Source organism: Lycium barbarum, chromosome 7, assembly GCF_019175385.1.
Source record: "Lycium barbarum isolate Lr01 chromosome 7, ASM1917538v2, whole genome shotgun sequence".
Classification (NCBI taxonomy): Eukaryota; Viridiplantae; Streptophyta; class Magnoliopsida; order Solanales; family Solanaceae; genus Lycium; species Lycium barbarum.
Genome location: NC_083343.1, coordinates 92,288,408 through 92,302,867, shown reverse-complemented (window position 1 = coordinate 92,302,867; position 14,460 = coordinate 92,288,408). Strand labels below are relative to the sequence as shown.

The 14,460-nt window shown below is 36.7% G+C and overlaps 1 protein-coding gene and 1 long non-coding RNA gene across 4 annotated transcripts; both read right to left on the bottom strand.

The window, feature by feature from the left end:
• Nucleotides 1-1,712: 1,712 nt before the first annotated feature.
• Nucleotides 1,713-5,569, bottom strand: LOC132603563 (uncharacterized). Of its 3 annotated transcripts, none has more exons than XR_009568399.1 (4): nt 5,068-5,569; nt 4,161-4,352; nt 2,660-2,947; nt 1,713-2,057 (listed from the first exon to the last, which is right to left on the bottom strand). It is a non-coding gene; the product is annotated as an uncharacterized LOC132603563 (long non-coding RNA). The 3 variants fall into 3 exon arrangements; XR_009568400.1 differs by having other exon boundaries at nt 4,188-4,352; XR_009568398.1 differs by lacking the exon at nt 4,161-4,352 and having other exon boundaries at nt 5,068-5,554.
• A 3,363-nt stretch (nt 5,570-8,932) lies between these two features.
• On the bottom strand, nt 8,933-12,749 carry LOC132603562 (protein SAR DEFICIENT 1-like). Its single transcript, XM_060316697.1, has 7 exons — nt 12,569-12,749; nt 12,398-12,473; nt 11,504-12,062; nt 10,635-10,795; nt 10,289-10,483; nt 10,067-10,166; nt 8,933-9,460 (listed from the first exon to the last, which is right to left on the bottom strand). The coding sequence occupies exons 1-7, from the start codon at nt 12,658-12,660 to the stop codon at nt 9,303-9,305; spliced, it is 1,341 nt and encodes a 446-aa protein (XP_060172680.1). The 5' UTR covers nt 12,661-12,749; the 3' UTR covers nt 8,933-9,302.
• Between the last annotated feature and the right edge of the window lie 1,711 nt (nt 12,750-14,460).

Sequence of the window (14,460 nt, the reverse complement as noted above, 5' to 3'; positions counted from 1 at the left end):
TGCCTAGCCATTCGGGAGGATGAGTGGTCACCGAGAATTTCATATTCCGGTGTATATATGCCTAGCTACTCGGGAGGAAGGGTAGTCACTATGGATCCTAGTGTGGTAATTGCCTAGCCATTCGGGAGGAAGAGTGGCCACTACCGGGTTCGCTACCCGGGGTGTGATTCAAGCCTAGCTATTCGGGGGGAAGGATAGCCACCGCTGGGTTCACTACCCGGGGTGTGATTTATGCCTAGCTATCGGGAGGAAGGATAGTCATTGCGTACTACAGAGTCTGGTGTGATTTATGCCTAGCTACTCGGGAGGAAGGATAGTCACCGCATACTACATAGTCCGGTGTGATTTATGCCTAGCTATTCGGGAGGAAGGATAGCCACCGAGAATCATATGTTCCGGTGTGGTGCGCTATGCGCGATATGATTGATTTGTGGGCCTGTATTGGCATGTGTGATATTCTCATTCTCTAATAAAACTGTTGTTGATAATCATGATCAATTTGAAAGGCATAATTGAAAGTTATAAATTGACAAAAGGCTTTGTAATCGGTTTTGATAATTCTTATTGAGATACACAAAGTGGAATGACTGTTTATATATTATCTTTTCAGAACTGATTTCTTTATGTATTATTATATTTTATTTTTATAATACTTGTTGTCCCCGAGGCACTCACTGAGTACGAAAGTACTCAGACATACCATTGTTGTTTTTTATGGCATGTTAGGAAACGGAGAAGAGCAGGTTCGTGATACTCTCGACGCTTAAGAGAACTTGCTGTTGTTGTTGATTTGGTGAGCCCACATCCTTGTTCGTGGGACACTTTCTGTTTCATTTATTATTCTAGATTTTCAGGCTGCGTCCCGAAGTTAGACGATTGTTATGTCTCTTAGAAGCTCCATAGATAGTTGTCAGAATTGTGGGTCGTACGACTTAATGGGTGTTTGCCACGTTTATGACTATTACTTATATTAGACTTCCGTGATCTTATTTCATAATTATGATCCTGATATATGTAGTTATTTATAAATTTGTTTAGTTTAATAAGGAAAGAGTATTAAAAGGAACTTGACGTTACATTTATTTTATAAATTGTTGGAGGTGAATGTTGAACCTGGCGGGTTCAAGTGTTATTATTGCATTGTTTAGGTTCTTCCGATATTATTCATGACGTCGGATGCCGGTCACGTCTAGGGTGGGTTTTGGGGCGTGACACCTAGCTTGAAATTTCACCCTAGGTGCTTGTAGGGAACTGTGTTGGGGTATTACGAATAAAGAATGTGAGACTAAGTCTTTAAAACACGGAATATGTCCCCCGTCGACTACTACGGCGGTCAAACCATGACTGCAGCCACTACAAAAAAAAAAAAAAAACTGGTTTTAGCGACAAACTAAATTAGTCGCTAAACCACCCAAATCTATCGCTAAAGCTGTTTAGCGACGGCTTAGTGACAAAATTTCGTCTGTCGCTAAAATGCTCGTAGCTAAGCCTTTAGCGACGAAAATTTGGCGTCCGTCGCTAATTTGGTAGTTGATTTCGTCACAGAGAAATGTTAGCTACGAAAATTCCGTAGCTATTCCGTCGCAATTTGCATAGTATTATTTTTAATTTTATATTAATTAATTATTTAGCTACACTATTTTTTTCTTATATATTTTAATATTGTTATTCAAAATCCCTGGAAAACATATTAAATGTAGTGATAATCAATGAACATTACAAGAATCCACTTTCATATAAATAGTAATCTAAACATTAACAAGTAGATCCAAAAATACATAAATCCTAAAGCGTCAACATTCAAAATTATTCTTCAACTGATAGAAAGGAATTTGAAAAGACAAAGCTAACTAATGTGCTGCTGGAGAGTGATGTTCATCAGAATCGAAAGTAGGACCAAGCTCATACTATAGTTTCCCTTGGGACCCAAGACCATAAAGTCTTCTCTTCATCTTTTCCTTCCACGGTCTCGTAATACATTCGAGCTGCAACATCCATCTGATCAAATGTAATTATTATTGTGATCACTGGTTCTCTAACAATTCCGCAGCTCTATCCTGTATATAAAAGTAAATGAAAACCTTAAAAAAGTTTTATACATTCGTGTCCGACAAATGAATATGAATATTTCATCTATAAAGGTCAATAAGATCACATAATGTTTTACGTATGTGCACAACTCGAGATCAGTCACCACGTACGAAACAATTTTAAATTCCGTAAACATGCAAATATATTGCAGTTCGCCCGACCAAAGTACCTGATACTAATTGCTATCAGATTTATGCGCCAAACACACCAGTTTTTTTTACTCAAATGCACCAATTCTCACCCCCAGTTTATGCACCAGACTTTTCACTCAAATGCATCAGTCTTTTTATAACAAAAACTGCATCAACTAGTGCAGTACAATTGAAAATGAATGCACCGGAAATCACAATTCAAATGCACCAGATAACTATAATGGTAAATGACAACTACATCAAAACTTTGCAAATTACATAACATATTTTCAACAACCAAACTAAACATAACTGCATAGAACCAAGAAACTGATCTATAGCTTAAAAGACTCAACTTTCAGTTTTCAACTTATGTGAAAAATAATGAAAGAGAAAGATATCGGTGAAACAAAGGGTTGACAATCAACATTGATTACCTTTCAATAAATTGGGGCTTCGAAAATTGCTCCAACTAGTGCTTCGCCTTCACCTTCGACTCAAAGTGCTAAGATGGAATGACGACAGTTGCTCGTGTCTCTTCAGGGGTTTTCGCTGGAGTGTCATGCGCTTGTCTATCTCTACTTTATTCAGCTTTATCCGAACTCCACCGACAAACAACCAAAGAAAATGAGAAACACAAGGCCACTCAATATAAACACATGGCAATGACCGAGCTTGGCGCAGATAGTTAGTAGAAATCTCTACCAAAAGTGAGAGTCCACAGCCTGATGATGATGATATTGTCAATTTTAACACATATCAGTTATATAATCATGGGATTCAGGTCAGTTTTACTAGTTGGCATCAGATTAAAAAGAACTAAGCAATTTAACAGACTGACCAAAAGACCATGCCAGGCAAAAAAGAAAAGGAAAAACAAATGGACGAATTTATCATCATGATTGCTCTCCTTTAAGCATTATGCATCTAAAGCAAATCTTTTAACAAAATACTACTAAGTACTAATCAATTCTTATCGAATTAACAAATTTTGCCTAGAATCAGACTGTTATTTTGCCAGATACTAATGTTATTAAAAGGACTTGAAACTACTTCTCTCCAAATAGACCTACATTTGTGACTTGGTTTTTACCTGGTTATTCAACACTTATGATTCTTAGAACAGGAAAGTTACACATTTTACAAGACAAACAAAATTATCTCAATGTCCAGTCACATGACCTCTAGTTATGTAAAAAATGATGAATAAAGCTTGAAAATAACAGCCTATATACTTTCATGTCACTACAAATGCAATTATTCTCAAAAGCTTTTCTAAATATGAAAAATGCACAAGCACAACACATGTTTTTAACAGAAAAAAGACCTGCTAAAATAGCAACATTCACAAAATATAGCTTTATTCTACAAATTCAAAGTTTGTGACTAGGGGTTCCAATTATGTATTCCCCTCTTCCATTTTATATAACCATAGATATTGTCACAAAATGGCTTGACCATGTAAGATCAGTTAAAAAAAAAAACTGTACTTGCAAGAAACAAAAGTTTAATGATTAATTGTAGATACTTTTACCTATTAGCTACCTGGCAACTAGTTTACTAGTTTGCATATCATTTTGATTTAAATTACAAATCTTTAAAATTAACACGTTGGCTCTCTAGTGTGGTACACAATAAAGGAAATTTCAGTACAACTTAGAAATCCCTTCAAGATTCTTTCAAACTCCTCGCTAATAAAATGTCGACGTAGAAATATAAATGAGCAGCCCACATGGCCATAAGTCCTCCACGACTATTTTGCCCATCATTGTTACTTCTTTGTTTGCAAAAATTAGATCCACAGAGGGAGGTTTGTAGTGTACGCATGCCAGGATAGAATAAAGCACACAAGTTATTGATATTTTTCAGGGAAAAAGAGGAAAGGGGGGGGGGGGGGGGGGGGGGGGGGGGTAAAAGGAGTAAACTACACAATCTTACTTGATATCATATGTTTCTATCTCTAACCTCACAGTGAGATCAACCACAGGGACATCAATAGTTGTAACTTAGATGTCTTTCCATTGGTTTCACCTTTCCCACAATTTTAATAGCTCTAGTACTACTAGGAATAATGTTGAATGAAGTAGCTCTTCCACCTCTCCAATCCTCTCGGATGTCCAACAGTTTTCACTGAGTGATGAATTATACAAATGACAACAACTTCAGTACGAAACAACATAGGTTGTATTTAAAGTTAACACACGAGTAGAACTATTTGAACTGTTATGGAGTGGACTGTGGTCATAAGACCCTCTAACTGTTCCGAATTTGTCATGAATAACTTCTAAAGTCGCGTCAAGTTGAGGAATTATTAAAATTTCACTTAATGTTGAAATGTTAAAATGAAGAACAGGGCAAGAAACAAAAAGGGAACCTTTACCAAAGAGCAAGGTAGCTAGTAGCACAACTTGCAACAGAAACAATGTTGGAGTTTTGCTAGTATTCCTTCTCATTGACACCAACAACAAGCATAGGAACATCTTTGCTAGGGGTAGAACATGCTTGGCTTGTATTCCTTCTCACTGTTCTTCTTATTTTACAATGAAAATATATTTTTCTTATCAAATCCAACTGTCCAATTTCACATTCCAATAATTTTTTGCCCTAAAATCATTGTTTAAGACTGCAAACATTGTAAGACTAAAGACTTGACCATAAGAGAATCCGATTAAACAGACGGATATCACAAAGAAATCAAACTAGAGTATCTCTAATCACTCTTTTAGATTGAAATCTTTAGCTTTTGCACGTTTTTAATTTTGCAGAGATGGTACAAATCTGAACACGTTCAATCAACTTTTTCCAAATTAAACCAAAGAATTCAGAAAAGAGTAATTAGAAATACCTCTCCCATGGAGTAATTAGTACTAAAATAGCCCTGATTTAGATTCAGAGAGGCAAGTCCACCGGATTTATGGCCTAATTCTGCAAGAATTCCGAGAATTAAACCCTAACACCAGATTTTGAAACTTCCAAAATCACCATCTTTGAAGAAATTCACACCCATAACCCCAAAATCAGCTTCCATAAACCCTAACCCAAACCCTTCGCCCAAAAACAAGATTCGATAGAGGATGTGTGAGATGGGTGTTTCAACTATGATTTTAAGCGAGTGATGTATACCGTGAAAGCTTCTCATCGCCAAAATCAACTATGAGGATATCAATGAAAGAGATGAAATCGATGAAAAAGATGAAGTCGACGAAGAATAAGAGGCAAAGAAGAAGTAAAATGGGCATTGTCGTAGAAAAGACCAAACCCTAGCTAGAGATCAAAGAGACGAATATGTTTAACATTTAGGAGTGAGGCACTGTATAGTATTGTACTAGATGATAAAATAAAAAATTACAACAGTAACGACGGATATTTTCTGTAGCAATTGCTTTAAAAATATTTTGACAACTTAAAATTAATAGGGACAGATTATTTGTAGCTAAATCTGTCGTTAAACTTTAATAAACTTAGCGTCCAAAATTTTGTCGCTAAATCCGTAGCTAAAAAGTAGGCGCCAAAACTTTGCGCGCTATTTAGGGACAGATGTTAGTTTCCGCCGCTAATCCGTAGTATATACCACATGCCTATTTTTTTATTTTCATATTTTGCGACAAAATCACAATTTCGTAGGTAATCCGTCGCTATTTAGAGACGGAAATTGTTTTGTCGCTAAGATCCGTCGCTAAACCGCATTTTTTTGTAGTGAGCAGTCCCGCTATAACGATCAAGGGACCGCTATAGCGGACCAATAGAAACTCGACCATCACTATGGCAGCCCATGTTCCGCTATGGATGGCCCGCTATAGCGGACACACAGATCATGACGGACTCAATACAATAAAACAACAACCACAAACAAGTCAAGTTTTCAGTTCTTAGACTTATCAAATCGAGTTTCTATTAGCTCGTAGTACCCTTGGGAAGGTTTTATTTGGTGGGATGACCCTACATTTTCCATAACGACCGGAAGGGTCGTTACAGAACTAATATTTGAACTTGGCCTATTAGCATCCAAACCAACTCAGACTCTAATTAACACCAATGTCAAGATGACAACAAAAGAGTATGATAATCTCTTGGAAATCAGCAATGTTACAGATCCTCTACTGACAGATGTACGTGCATACCAAAGACGCATAAGCAAGCTTTTGTACTTGACAATCACAAGACCAAATATTTCTTTTTGTGTTCAAACACTGAGCCAATATCTACAGCATCCCAAGAAGTCCCATATGGAGGCAGCACTAAGGATTGTCAGATATCTCAAACTACAACCAAGCCAAGGTGTTCTAATGTCAAACAGTTCTATTCAGTCAATCAATGCCTTTTGTGATGCTGATTGGGCAGCATGCACTCATACTAGGAGATCAATATCAGGTTTTCTAATCAAGCTAGGTGAATCACTAGTGTCTTGGAAGTCAAAGAAGCAGAAAACTATATCTAGGAGCTCTGCAGAAGCAGAATACAGGAGCATGGCCTTTACTGTCTCAGAACTTACCTGGTTACTGGAATTATTGCAAGAGTTGGAAGTCAAGATTGAACTACCGGTTAGTATTTACAGTGATAGCAAATCAGCTATACAAATAGCTGCCAACCTTGTCTATCATGAAAGGACAAAGCATATCAAGATTGACTGCCACTTCATTAGGGAAACAAATCAATAAGGTAAGGTGCAACCTCAATGCATATCAACCAAGAACCAGCCTGCAGATTTGTAGCATCACTATCTTAATTCTAAGTTAGGTATGTTAAACAGTTTCATGACACCTAACTTGAGGGGGAGTGTTGAAGAAAAGAGAATAGGTGGAAAAGTATAGTAAGGGCATAATGGTCTTTTTACCGTTTCAAGTAATTAGTTATTAGTGACTAAAGTTAGTTAAGTAAGCTCTAACTACTTTCATGAAGTTAGTTAGTGTAGAGTAGTTAAAATGATGATTAATTATAGCTAATCTAATGATCATAGCATGGAATATATATATCTGATTACACATTGTATCATTACACTTAACATTTTTACACATTCATGTCAATGAATATGATCAGATCTTTCTCTCTATTCAACCTTCTTCTTTTTCTTCACCTCTTAAGCTTCTTCCTAAGCCTGTCAAGTGGGCCGGGCCGGGCCATTTAAACATAGGCCACATGGGGGCCGGGTCGGGCCGTAGTTAAGGGGTCGGGCTGGGGGCCGAGCTTGGGGAGGGAAAAGGGTGTCCAACCTAGCCCACCCGGATAGAGGCTACACCTCGGGCTAACTGGGCCGGGCCCTTTTTTTTATTTAATAAAGTTCTAATACAAAAATAGACATTTACTTTTACTAATAATAATAAAATTAACATTTACATCTAATGATAAAATTGCTAAACTAAAAAAAGTTTAGTCGTTGTCAAATTCAAAAAGCTAGCCGTTGTAAATTTAAAAAACTAGTCGTTGTCAATTTTGTTTGAACCCCTAAATTTATGAATAACTACACTTTGGTCATACTTTCAAACTATAAATACCCCTCCATTCTTCTTCATTTTTCACACAATTCTTCCACAATTCTCTCTTTATCTAAATTTGCTATTCAACTAGTGTACATTACGATTTTCAACTTCCATGGATAATCCTCCACCTCCACCTTCTCCTCGAGTTCGAAGATCAACTTCAAGTGCGGTGTGGATGCATTTTGAATGAGTAAATGAAAAACATGTTAAATGTCAACATTGTGGTGACGTATATCTCCACAAGTCCGGAGCACCGGGTATTAGCCTATTAGGGGGGGGGGGGGTACCGGTGTGTTGTGTAGGCACTTGTGAAAAGGCACGAAATTGAACTTTTAAGTTTATCTCTTCTTTAAATCTGCCCATCGATGTTAGCCGTTTCATTTGTATGTTTTGAACTTTTGATTTGCAATATTTCGTTGTTCAAGTTTGTATGTTTTGAATTTGCAATGTTATCAATTTAAGTTTTAAGTTTTATCTTAAATTATTTATGTAGATGTTGATATGTCTATTTGACTGGACACGAAGTTTAAGAGACTTTCAAACTTGTGTTAAGTGAGTCACATATATTTTGTGTGGCTATAAATCATTGCATAAAGATAAATTGTTTCCAAGTATAGAAAGGGGTCATTCTTTTTAGCACGGACTAATAAAGAAATAGGTTCACGTAAATTGAAACGGATGGAGTACTATTTGATATAATCTATGTATCCACAGTATATATGACATACTAATGGAATTTTACTTTTATATAAAACTATCACAATCTAATATATACTATATACTGAAAATGTACCAAAGGTATATTTGTTGAGAAAACAAGATTGTCTATAGCTTTAAAATACAATTTTAAAGAAAACTAAAGTGCTCCGTAAAAAGAGACTCCTAATTTATTGGGATACAATGTTTTTAAAATATTTATTATTAGTAATAAATGTAGTATTTATCTCTCTTTTCTTTTCTTTTTTTAAATTTGAAGTGGGCCGGGTAGGTGCCTCGGTGGGCCATCGCCCGGGCTACTGGTGGGCCGGGCTAGGGGGTTGTGCACCTTATCCGGCTCAGCCCCCTAATAAATCTCACCTAGCTCAGCCCCTTACACCTCTTAGTGAGTCTGGGCTGGGCCGAGTTTACCGGGCCGGGTCCGGGCCTGCTCGGCCCACTTGACATGCTTACTTCCTCTCAATTACAGAACTCATTAATGGAGTTCTAATTATCTTCAAATAGATGAACACATACTTAAGAAAATGTTTAATCTTGTTATTCAGATAAAAAGAGAAGGGGAATACAACAATCGAGATTTTATAAATTAAAGAACAAAGCAAAAAAAAAATCTGATATTGCAAACCACACATCCTTCGCAAAGGGGTGGCACGAGTCCTGCATTTTTTGCCCCTAGCTTTGTGGATTGGGTTACATAATATGTATATGTACATCAGCAAGACAACAACAATAACAACAAGCAATTACGCTTCAATGTCAAACAAATTAAGATGGACTATATGAATTTTCACTATTTGTGTCATTTCATTTAAGCCCTTGATCAACGTGATGGTAAAATCCATTCCTTTGATTCCCTTTTTCTTAATCTTTTATTTTCCTTAAATGTTCATAAGTAATGTAATTCCCCTCCAGAAGAAGATTCTGAGATATAACGAACTCCATTAAAAATCCAGTCAGGGTACTCAACTGCTTGATCAGATCCACCTGCTGCAGTCAAAAGTGCACTCCTAGGATAGGCATTTAGATGATGCACTGCTGGTTCTCCTGATCATACACAACAAATTAATTGTCAAGCATTTCAATATTTATGCTAGGTCAGTATAAATATAATTTGATAACCGGTTGTAATATATTAATATAGTGTGTAAGTAAAGTTTCATACGTGTATATATGTTAAATTCACTGTCAAATTGTTGTATTTCAATTTTTATGCATTGTTAGTGCAAATAATTTGATATAATCGGTTAAAATATATTAATACAGTGTGTAAGAAAAGTTCTACGCATGTATATATGTTAACTTCATTATCAAATTCTTGTATTAATTAATTAGGCTTTGGTGGGAAACACGTCGTACTAAAATATAGAAGCGTAAAGGGCTGACTTCTCCTTAGTAAGGACAGTCTTTTGTGCATATATAATGGTTATTAGAAAATTGGTGCTACTTATTCTAAAATGAAATAAATCCCTTTCACCTTATTATTATAAAGTTTAAAACAGTTTCAATTGGGGAATACAGAATAATCAAGTATCAGTCGTTATAATGGCTCGCTAACTACTCAACCTTTATATTATATCATATAGATAAGTATAAAAAACTTAACGATTAAAAACGGAAAAGATTAAAATATATAGTAAATAATTAAAGTACCTTGAGTAAGTAGAGCTGGTTCATTGATCAGGCTACCATCAACTTCTTCTAAAGAATTCCAATTTGTGAAGGCATCCTTCACCAACTTCTCAATATAGGCCTATAAGAAGACAAAAACAGATTTTCTTAAATCAGTAAAAACGTTTAGCCCTAGCATAAAAAAAAACATTTCACCTGTGTTATAAACGTTAAAGAGGGGGAAAAAAAACTAGCATTTCTTACCCTTTGAATTCCTCTTAATTCTCTACTGTGGCAAATTTGCCCATTAATAGTTGCCCTAATAACTTGACATATTGGATTGAGGATGAGAGTGTAGTTTGCTCCTCGTGCTATGTATGATTTCGTGCCCATCTCACAAGTTTTTGCATGTCTATATGTTACTTCCCACATTTTTTCCGACATTCCGTTTCCAAGTATCTGTCAGTATAATCAGTGATATATTTAAAATTTAAATTTGATGACTTCAACATTTCTGATTTCTTTGATATTATGGGTGCAAAACTTAATATATATGTGAAATTGTTTAAAAAATTTTAAGGGTGTTACATGCTAAATTTGATAGACGTACCCTTCTTATCTTTTCTGAGTCAATATTTGCCAACTTGAGAAAATCTTGTACCGTCTTGATGCCTTGTGAAGTTAGCTTCTTGTGAAAAGTTCCATCTTTACCAATCTTTTCAAGACGCCACACATCATCTCCTAATGCTGGTGGATAATGTTTCTTATACACTGTAGTAACATAGAGAGAATTAATTCCAATTTTTGAATTATAGTATATGATTGTAGTACAGATTCACCAATGATGTACTGTTACAACCAATAGATTTCATAAATCTAATCGATAGAATCTTTTTAAGCACGACTAGCTAGGTCTGATGACGTAAATGATTAGCAGATTAGGACAAATTGAACAAAAAGGGCATATACTTTTGTAAAGATATGACAGGTGTTCACGTACATACATTTGTTGTATAAGCATGAAGTGGGAAAATAATGATTACATCTTTTGAATTGACAAGTTAAGAGATACCCCACCTGACAACAATGGAAGTACTAATTAACATGACATGCTTTGAACTATCTTAGTACCAATGGACAAAGAGAGCTTTGATTAAATCCAAACTTAATGGCCTTTGAATCAAATGGAGTGTATGAATTGGTATTTCGTCAAATCTTTTTCTTTAAATTTTTAAAGTATCCACATAATATAACTAGGGTTAGGTATAGATGTCAGTGTTTGACTCAAAACCTAGATTATCTATACATTAAAAAAATACTTTAGGCATTAATCTTAGCTAATAACACTAACGATCACAGTTTCCAAGTGATTTTGTTTTTAGTTAAAGGTTCATAAAACATCATGAAGTGACCTATATATACGTGACTCAACAAGTAAAAACTTAGATTTAAATAAGATAGTGTGAAAAAATGACTTACATTCTCCACGGTGATCTTTAACCACAAAAGAATCAGTCATAGCTTCCATTATTCGAACAGTATTATTTTGACCATTTCCAATGTGAACCACTTTTGCACCAATCCGAAATCTCCGGCTACGTATCCAACTAGAATTGTCAGTAAATTCAAGATCACCAAGGGAAGCAACACCATCTCTCATAGTAATATTAAGTTCACCGGTAAGCAATGGTCTTTTTCCAGCCCTTTCCTTAACTATGTTCTTATTGAACACTTCATGTGTCCAACTTGCTTCATTTTCTCCACTAGGAAAGTCTCCGTCAAGCACGACAATCTCGATTTTAATTGGAGAAGCTAAGGTTGTCGGGACCAGGCAATCACCGGCCGCGTCAACGAGGAGGAGTTGGAGAGAGTGGCCATGTGAATCCACAATCTTGCTGTTGGTGAAAATTGGTAGAGAGAGTTTTTTGTTGAATATTAAACGTAGGTTTGAGGGTTCAAGAGCTTTGATTCTTAATGAAGGTGATCTTCCTATTGATCGAGAACATAGTCTAAGTCCATTTTCCACCTCTTCGTGAACCTGTAATTTCAACAAAAGAAATTGAATAAGGAATAGTCATTAATTACTATAGGATCATACTTTAGTGTCCATGACTCATGGACATGGACGGAGCAGAGCTACAATAGGTGAATGGTGGTCAGTTGAATACACCCTTTCGTCATAAAATTATACTTTGTGTATATAATCAAAAATATTAAATTTTCAATATTCTTAGCAAAATTCATGACTTCATCATTAATGATCCGATGCTAGAGTCAAATACTTAGGTGTAGAGTCCGAGCAAGTTCTTTGACCGGATCAATAGATGAATGATAAAATATATCTCTCGAATGTATAGTATTCTAGAAATATACCACTCTTCGGAGCATGGGTTCCAAGGCTGAACAGAAGTTATCCAAGAAATTCACCATCACAACTTCTTTAATCACACTACAAGCAGACAAAAAACAAAAAGGTAAGGAGATGATAAATCTTGAAATATTGAAAAGAAAAGAATACCAAGAAGCGATCATGAAGGGACATACGAAGCAAAAGAAGGTGTTTTTCTTATGCGTTTGTAATTTGATTGGTTGGAGTCAGGATCAGCAGAGTCATCAAAGAATCTTTTAGCTGCCATTGCTATTATATTGTGAAAGAAGTTTGATAAAATCCTAAGAGGTTTTTCACTACAACTACAAAGAAATTTAAGAGGAGATGATATGAAGAAGAGAGGTCGGTAGGAGGGTTTATAAAGGGTAGAGCCCAAGGTGTCGTAGTCTTATCTCAAATAGGCAAAATAGGTTAAAAGTATAAAGCATAGATTTTTTTTAATATTAAAAAGAGTAAAGGAAGTTTCGTGGAATGATGAAAGAAAGAGCAAGGCAACAGAGGATTCCAACTTCTAGGTGATCTAAGGTATTGTGATGTAACGACTTTGACGTCAAGGCCTCTTTAAGTCAACCCACACCCGCCCCTGCCCTCCCACCCCCTGCCCCACCCCCAAAAGAAACCATAGAAGCTACACAAGCAAAATAGTAGATTTTAGAGGCCTCCTTAATACTTCTTGGATTTTTTTTTGTCATATCTAAAACAAATGAAAAGCTTTGTAAAACTTGGTCAAAAGACGTTCTTTAATAACAAAAAGTTTTGGTAGGTTATATTCTCACTTAAAAAGAAATGCATCCAAATTTATAAAAAACCTCAAAATAAAAAACAACTTCCAAAATATTTTCTAGAATAAACGGATCGGAACATAGAAATTAAAGTTATTTTCTTGTTTAATTTCGACTCAAGGAATAGCAATTGAAAAACACTCCAAATATTTGTCACTTGCGACAAGAGGGTTGCTTAGTGAAACAGGGGTGATTTTTTTTTTCCAGCGTCACAGCCAACTTCAACCTTCGCACACATCCTCACTTTTGACACTTAGATTTAATTTCGGGTCAAACACAATGAAAGGAACACACAATGTTTACAGGCAATGCCCAACCTTTTTATAATCTCTCAGATATACAAAAGGATTCACGAATTTGGAGGCTTACAAAACCGCATCATGCCTTAGCCAAATTCTGTCTACTTTACAAACCTGCCAGGGCAGTTACAAGCAGTTACAAGGGGAGGGGCGTGCATGGCATGTGCCAGCAGTTACACTGGGATAATGGCATATATATCCTAAGCCTAACATTTCTCCCATGTGGGCAAAGCCTTCAAAAACCGATCTTAACCGTCGCACATGTCGCGCACACTGTGTAACCGACGCATGTGCCGCGCGCATGCCTCGCTCATGTGCCGTGCACCTGCCTCGCTCATGTGCCTCGCGCGTGCCTTAGCCTGATTTTCGCCTCATAGCTTCGCCCAACACTTAGAATATTTTTCGCCCATCTTCATGCCAACACCATGCCAACCCTTTACCTTTCCCATCTGCCTTGGCCCCAGCCAAACCATGTCAATGCCCATGTCTGCCTGTGCCAACCTACTACCTGCACGCATGCCCGTCTGGTGCCATGCGCTTGTCCGTGCCATTGACATTCGTCAAGCTGCTTTGCCAACACCCAAACACCTTGACTTAGTTGCACACCATGCCATAGGCATGCAACCCCGCACATTGCTTCCAACAACCACATAGGCCCATGTCAAGGGGAAATGTACAAGCCCTTGACACTGCCCTCGCCCGCATGTGTCTAAGTCCGAACTTGGGGGTCTAACAAACCACCCCCACCAGTTGAACTCGACGTCCTCGTCGAGGCTGTTTTCAGGTAGTCCTCCAATTGCTTGTCAAACTGCCAAAGTGACTTAGTCTTTTCCTAAGCAGCATTAGCTTCTTGCTTACCCTTCCACTGAATCAGAAATTCTGTCCGCCTATTCTTCTTGACACCAAGTACCCGGTGATCCAATATCTTTTCAATCTCAGCGTCGAACTGTGTGCGCACTACAGTCG

Coding starts and splice junctions, on each gene's coding strand:
- LOC132603562 (XM_060316697.1), bottom strand. CDS start 12,660: ATGGCAGCTAAAAGATTCTTTGATGACTCTGCTGATCCTGACTCCAAC. Junction 10,796..11,503: donor TAAAGATCACCGTGGAGAAT/GTAAGTCATTTT, acceptor ATGTTACTACAG/TGTATAAGAAACATTATCCA. Junction 10,167..10,288: donor AATTAAGAGGAATTCAAAGG/GTAAGAAATGCT, acceptor GTCTTCTTATAG/GCCTATATTGAGAAGTTGGT.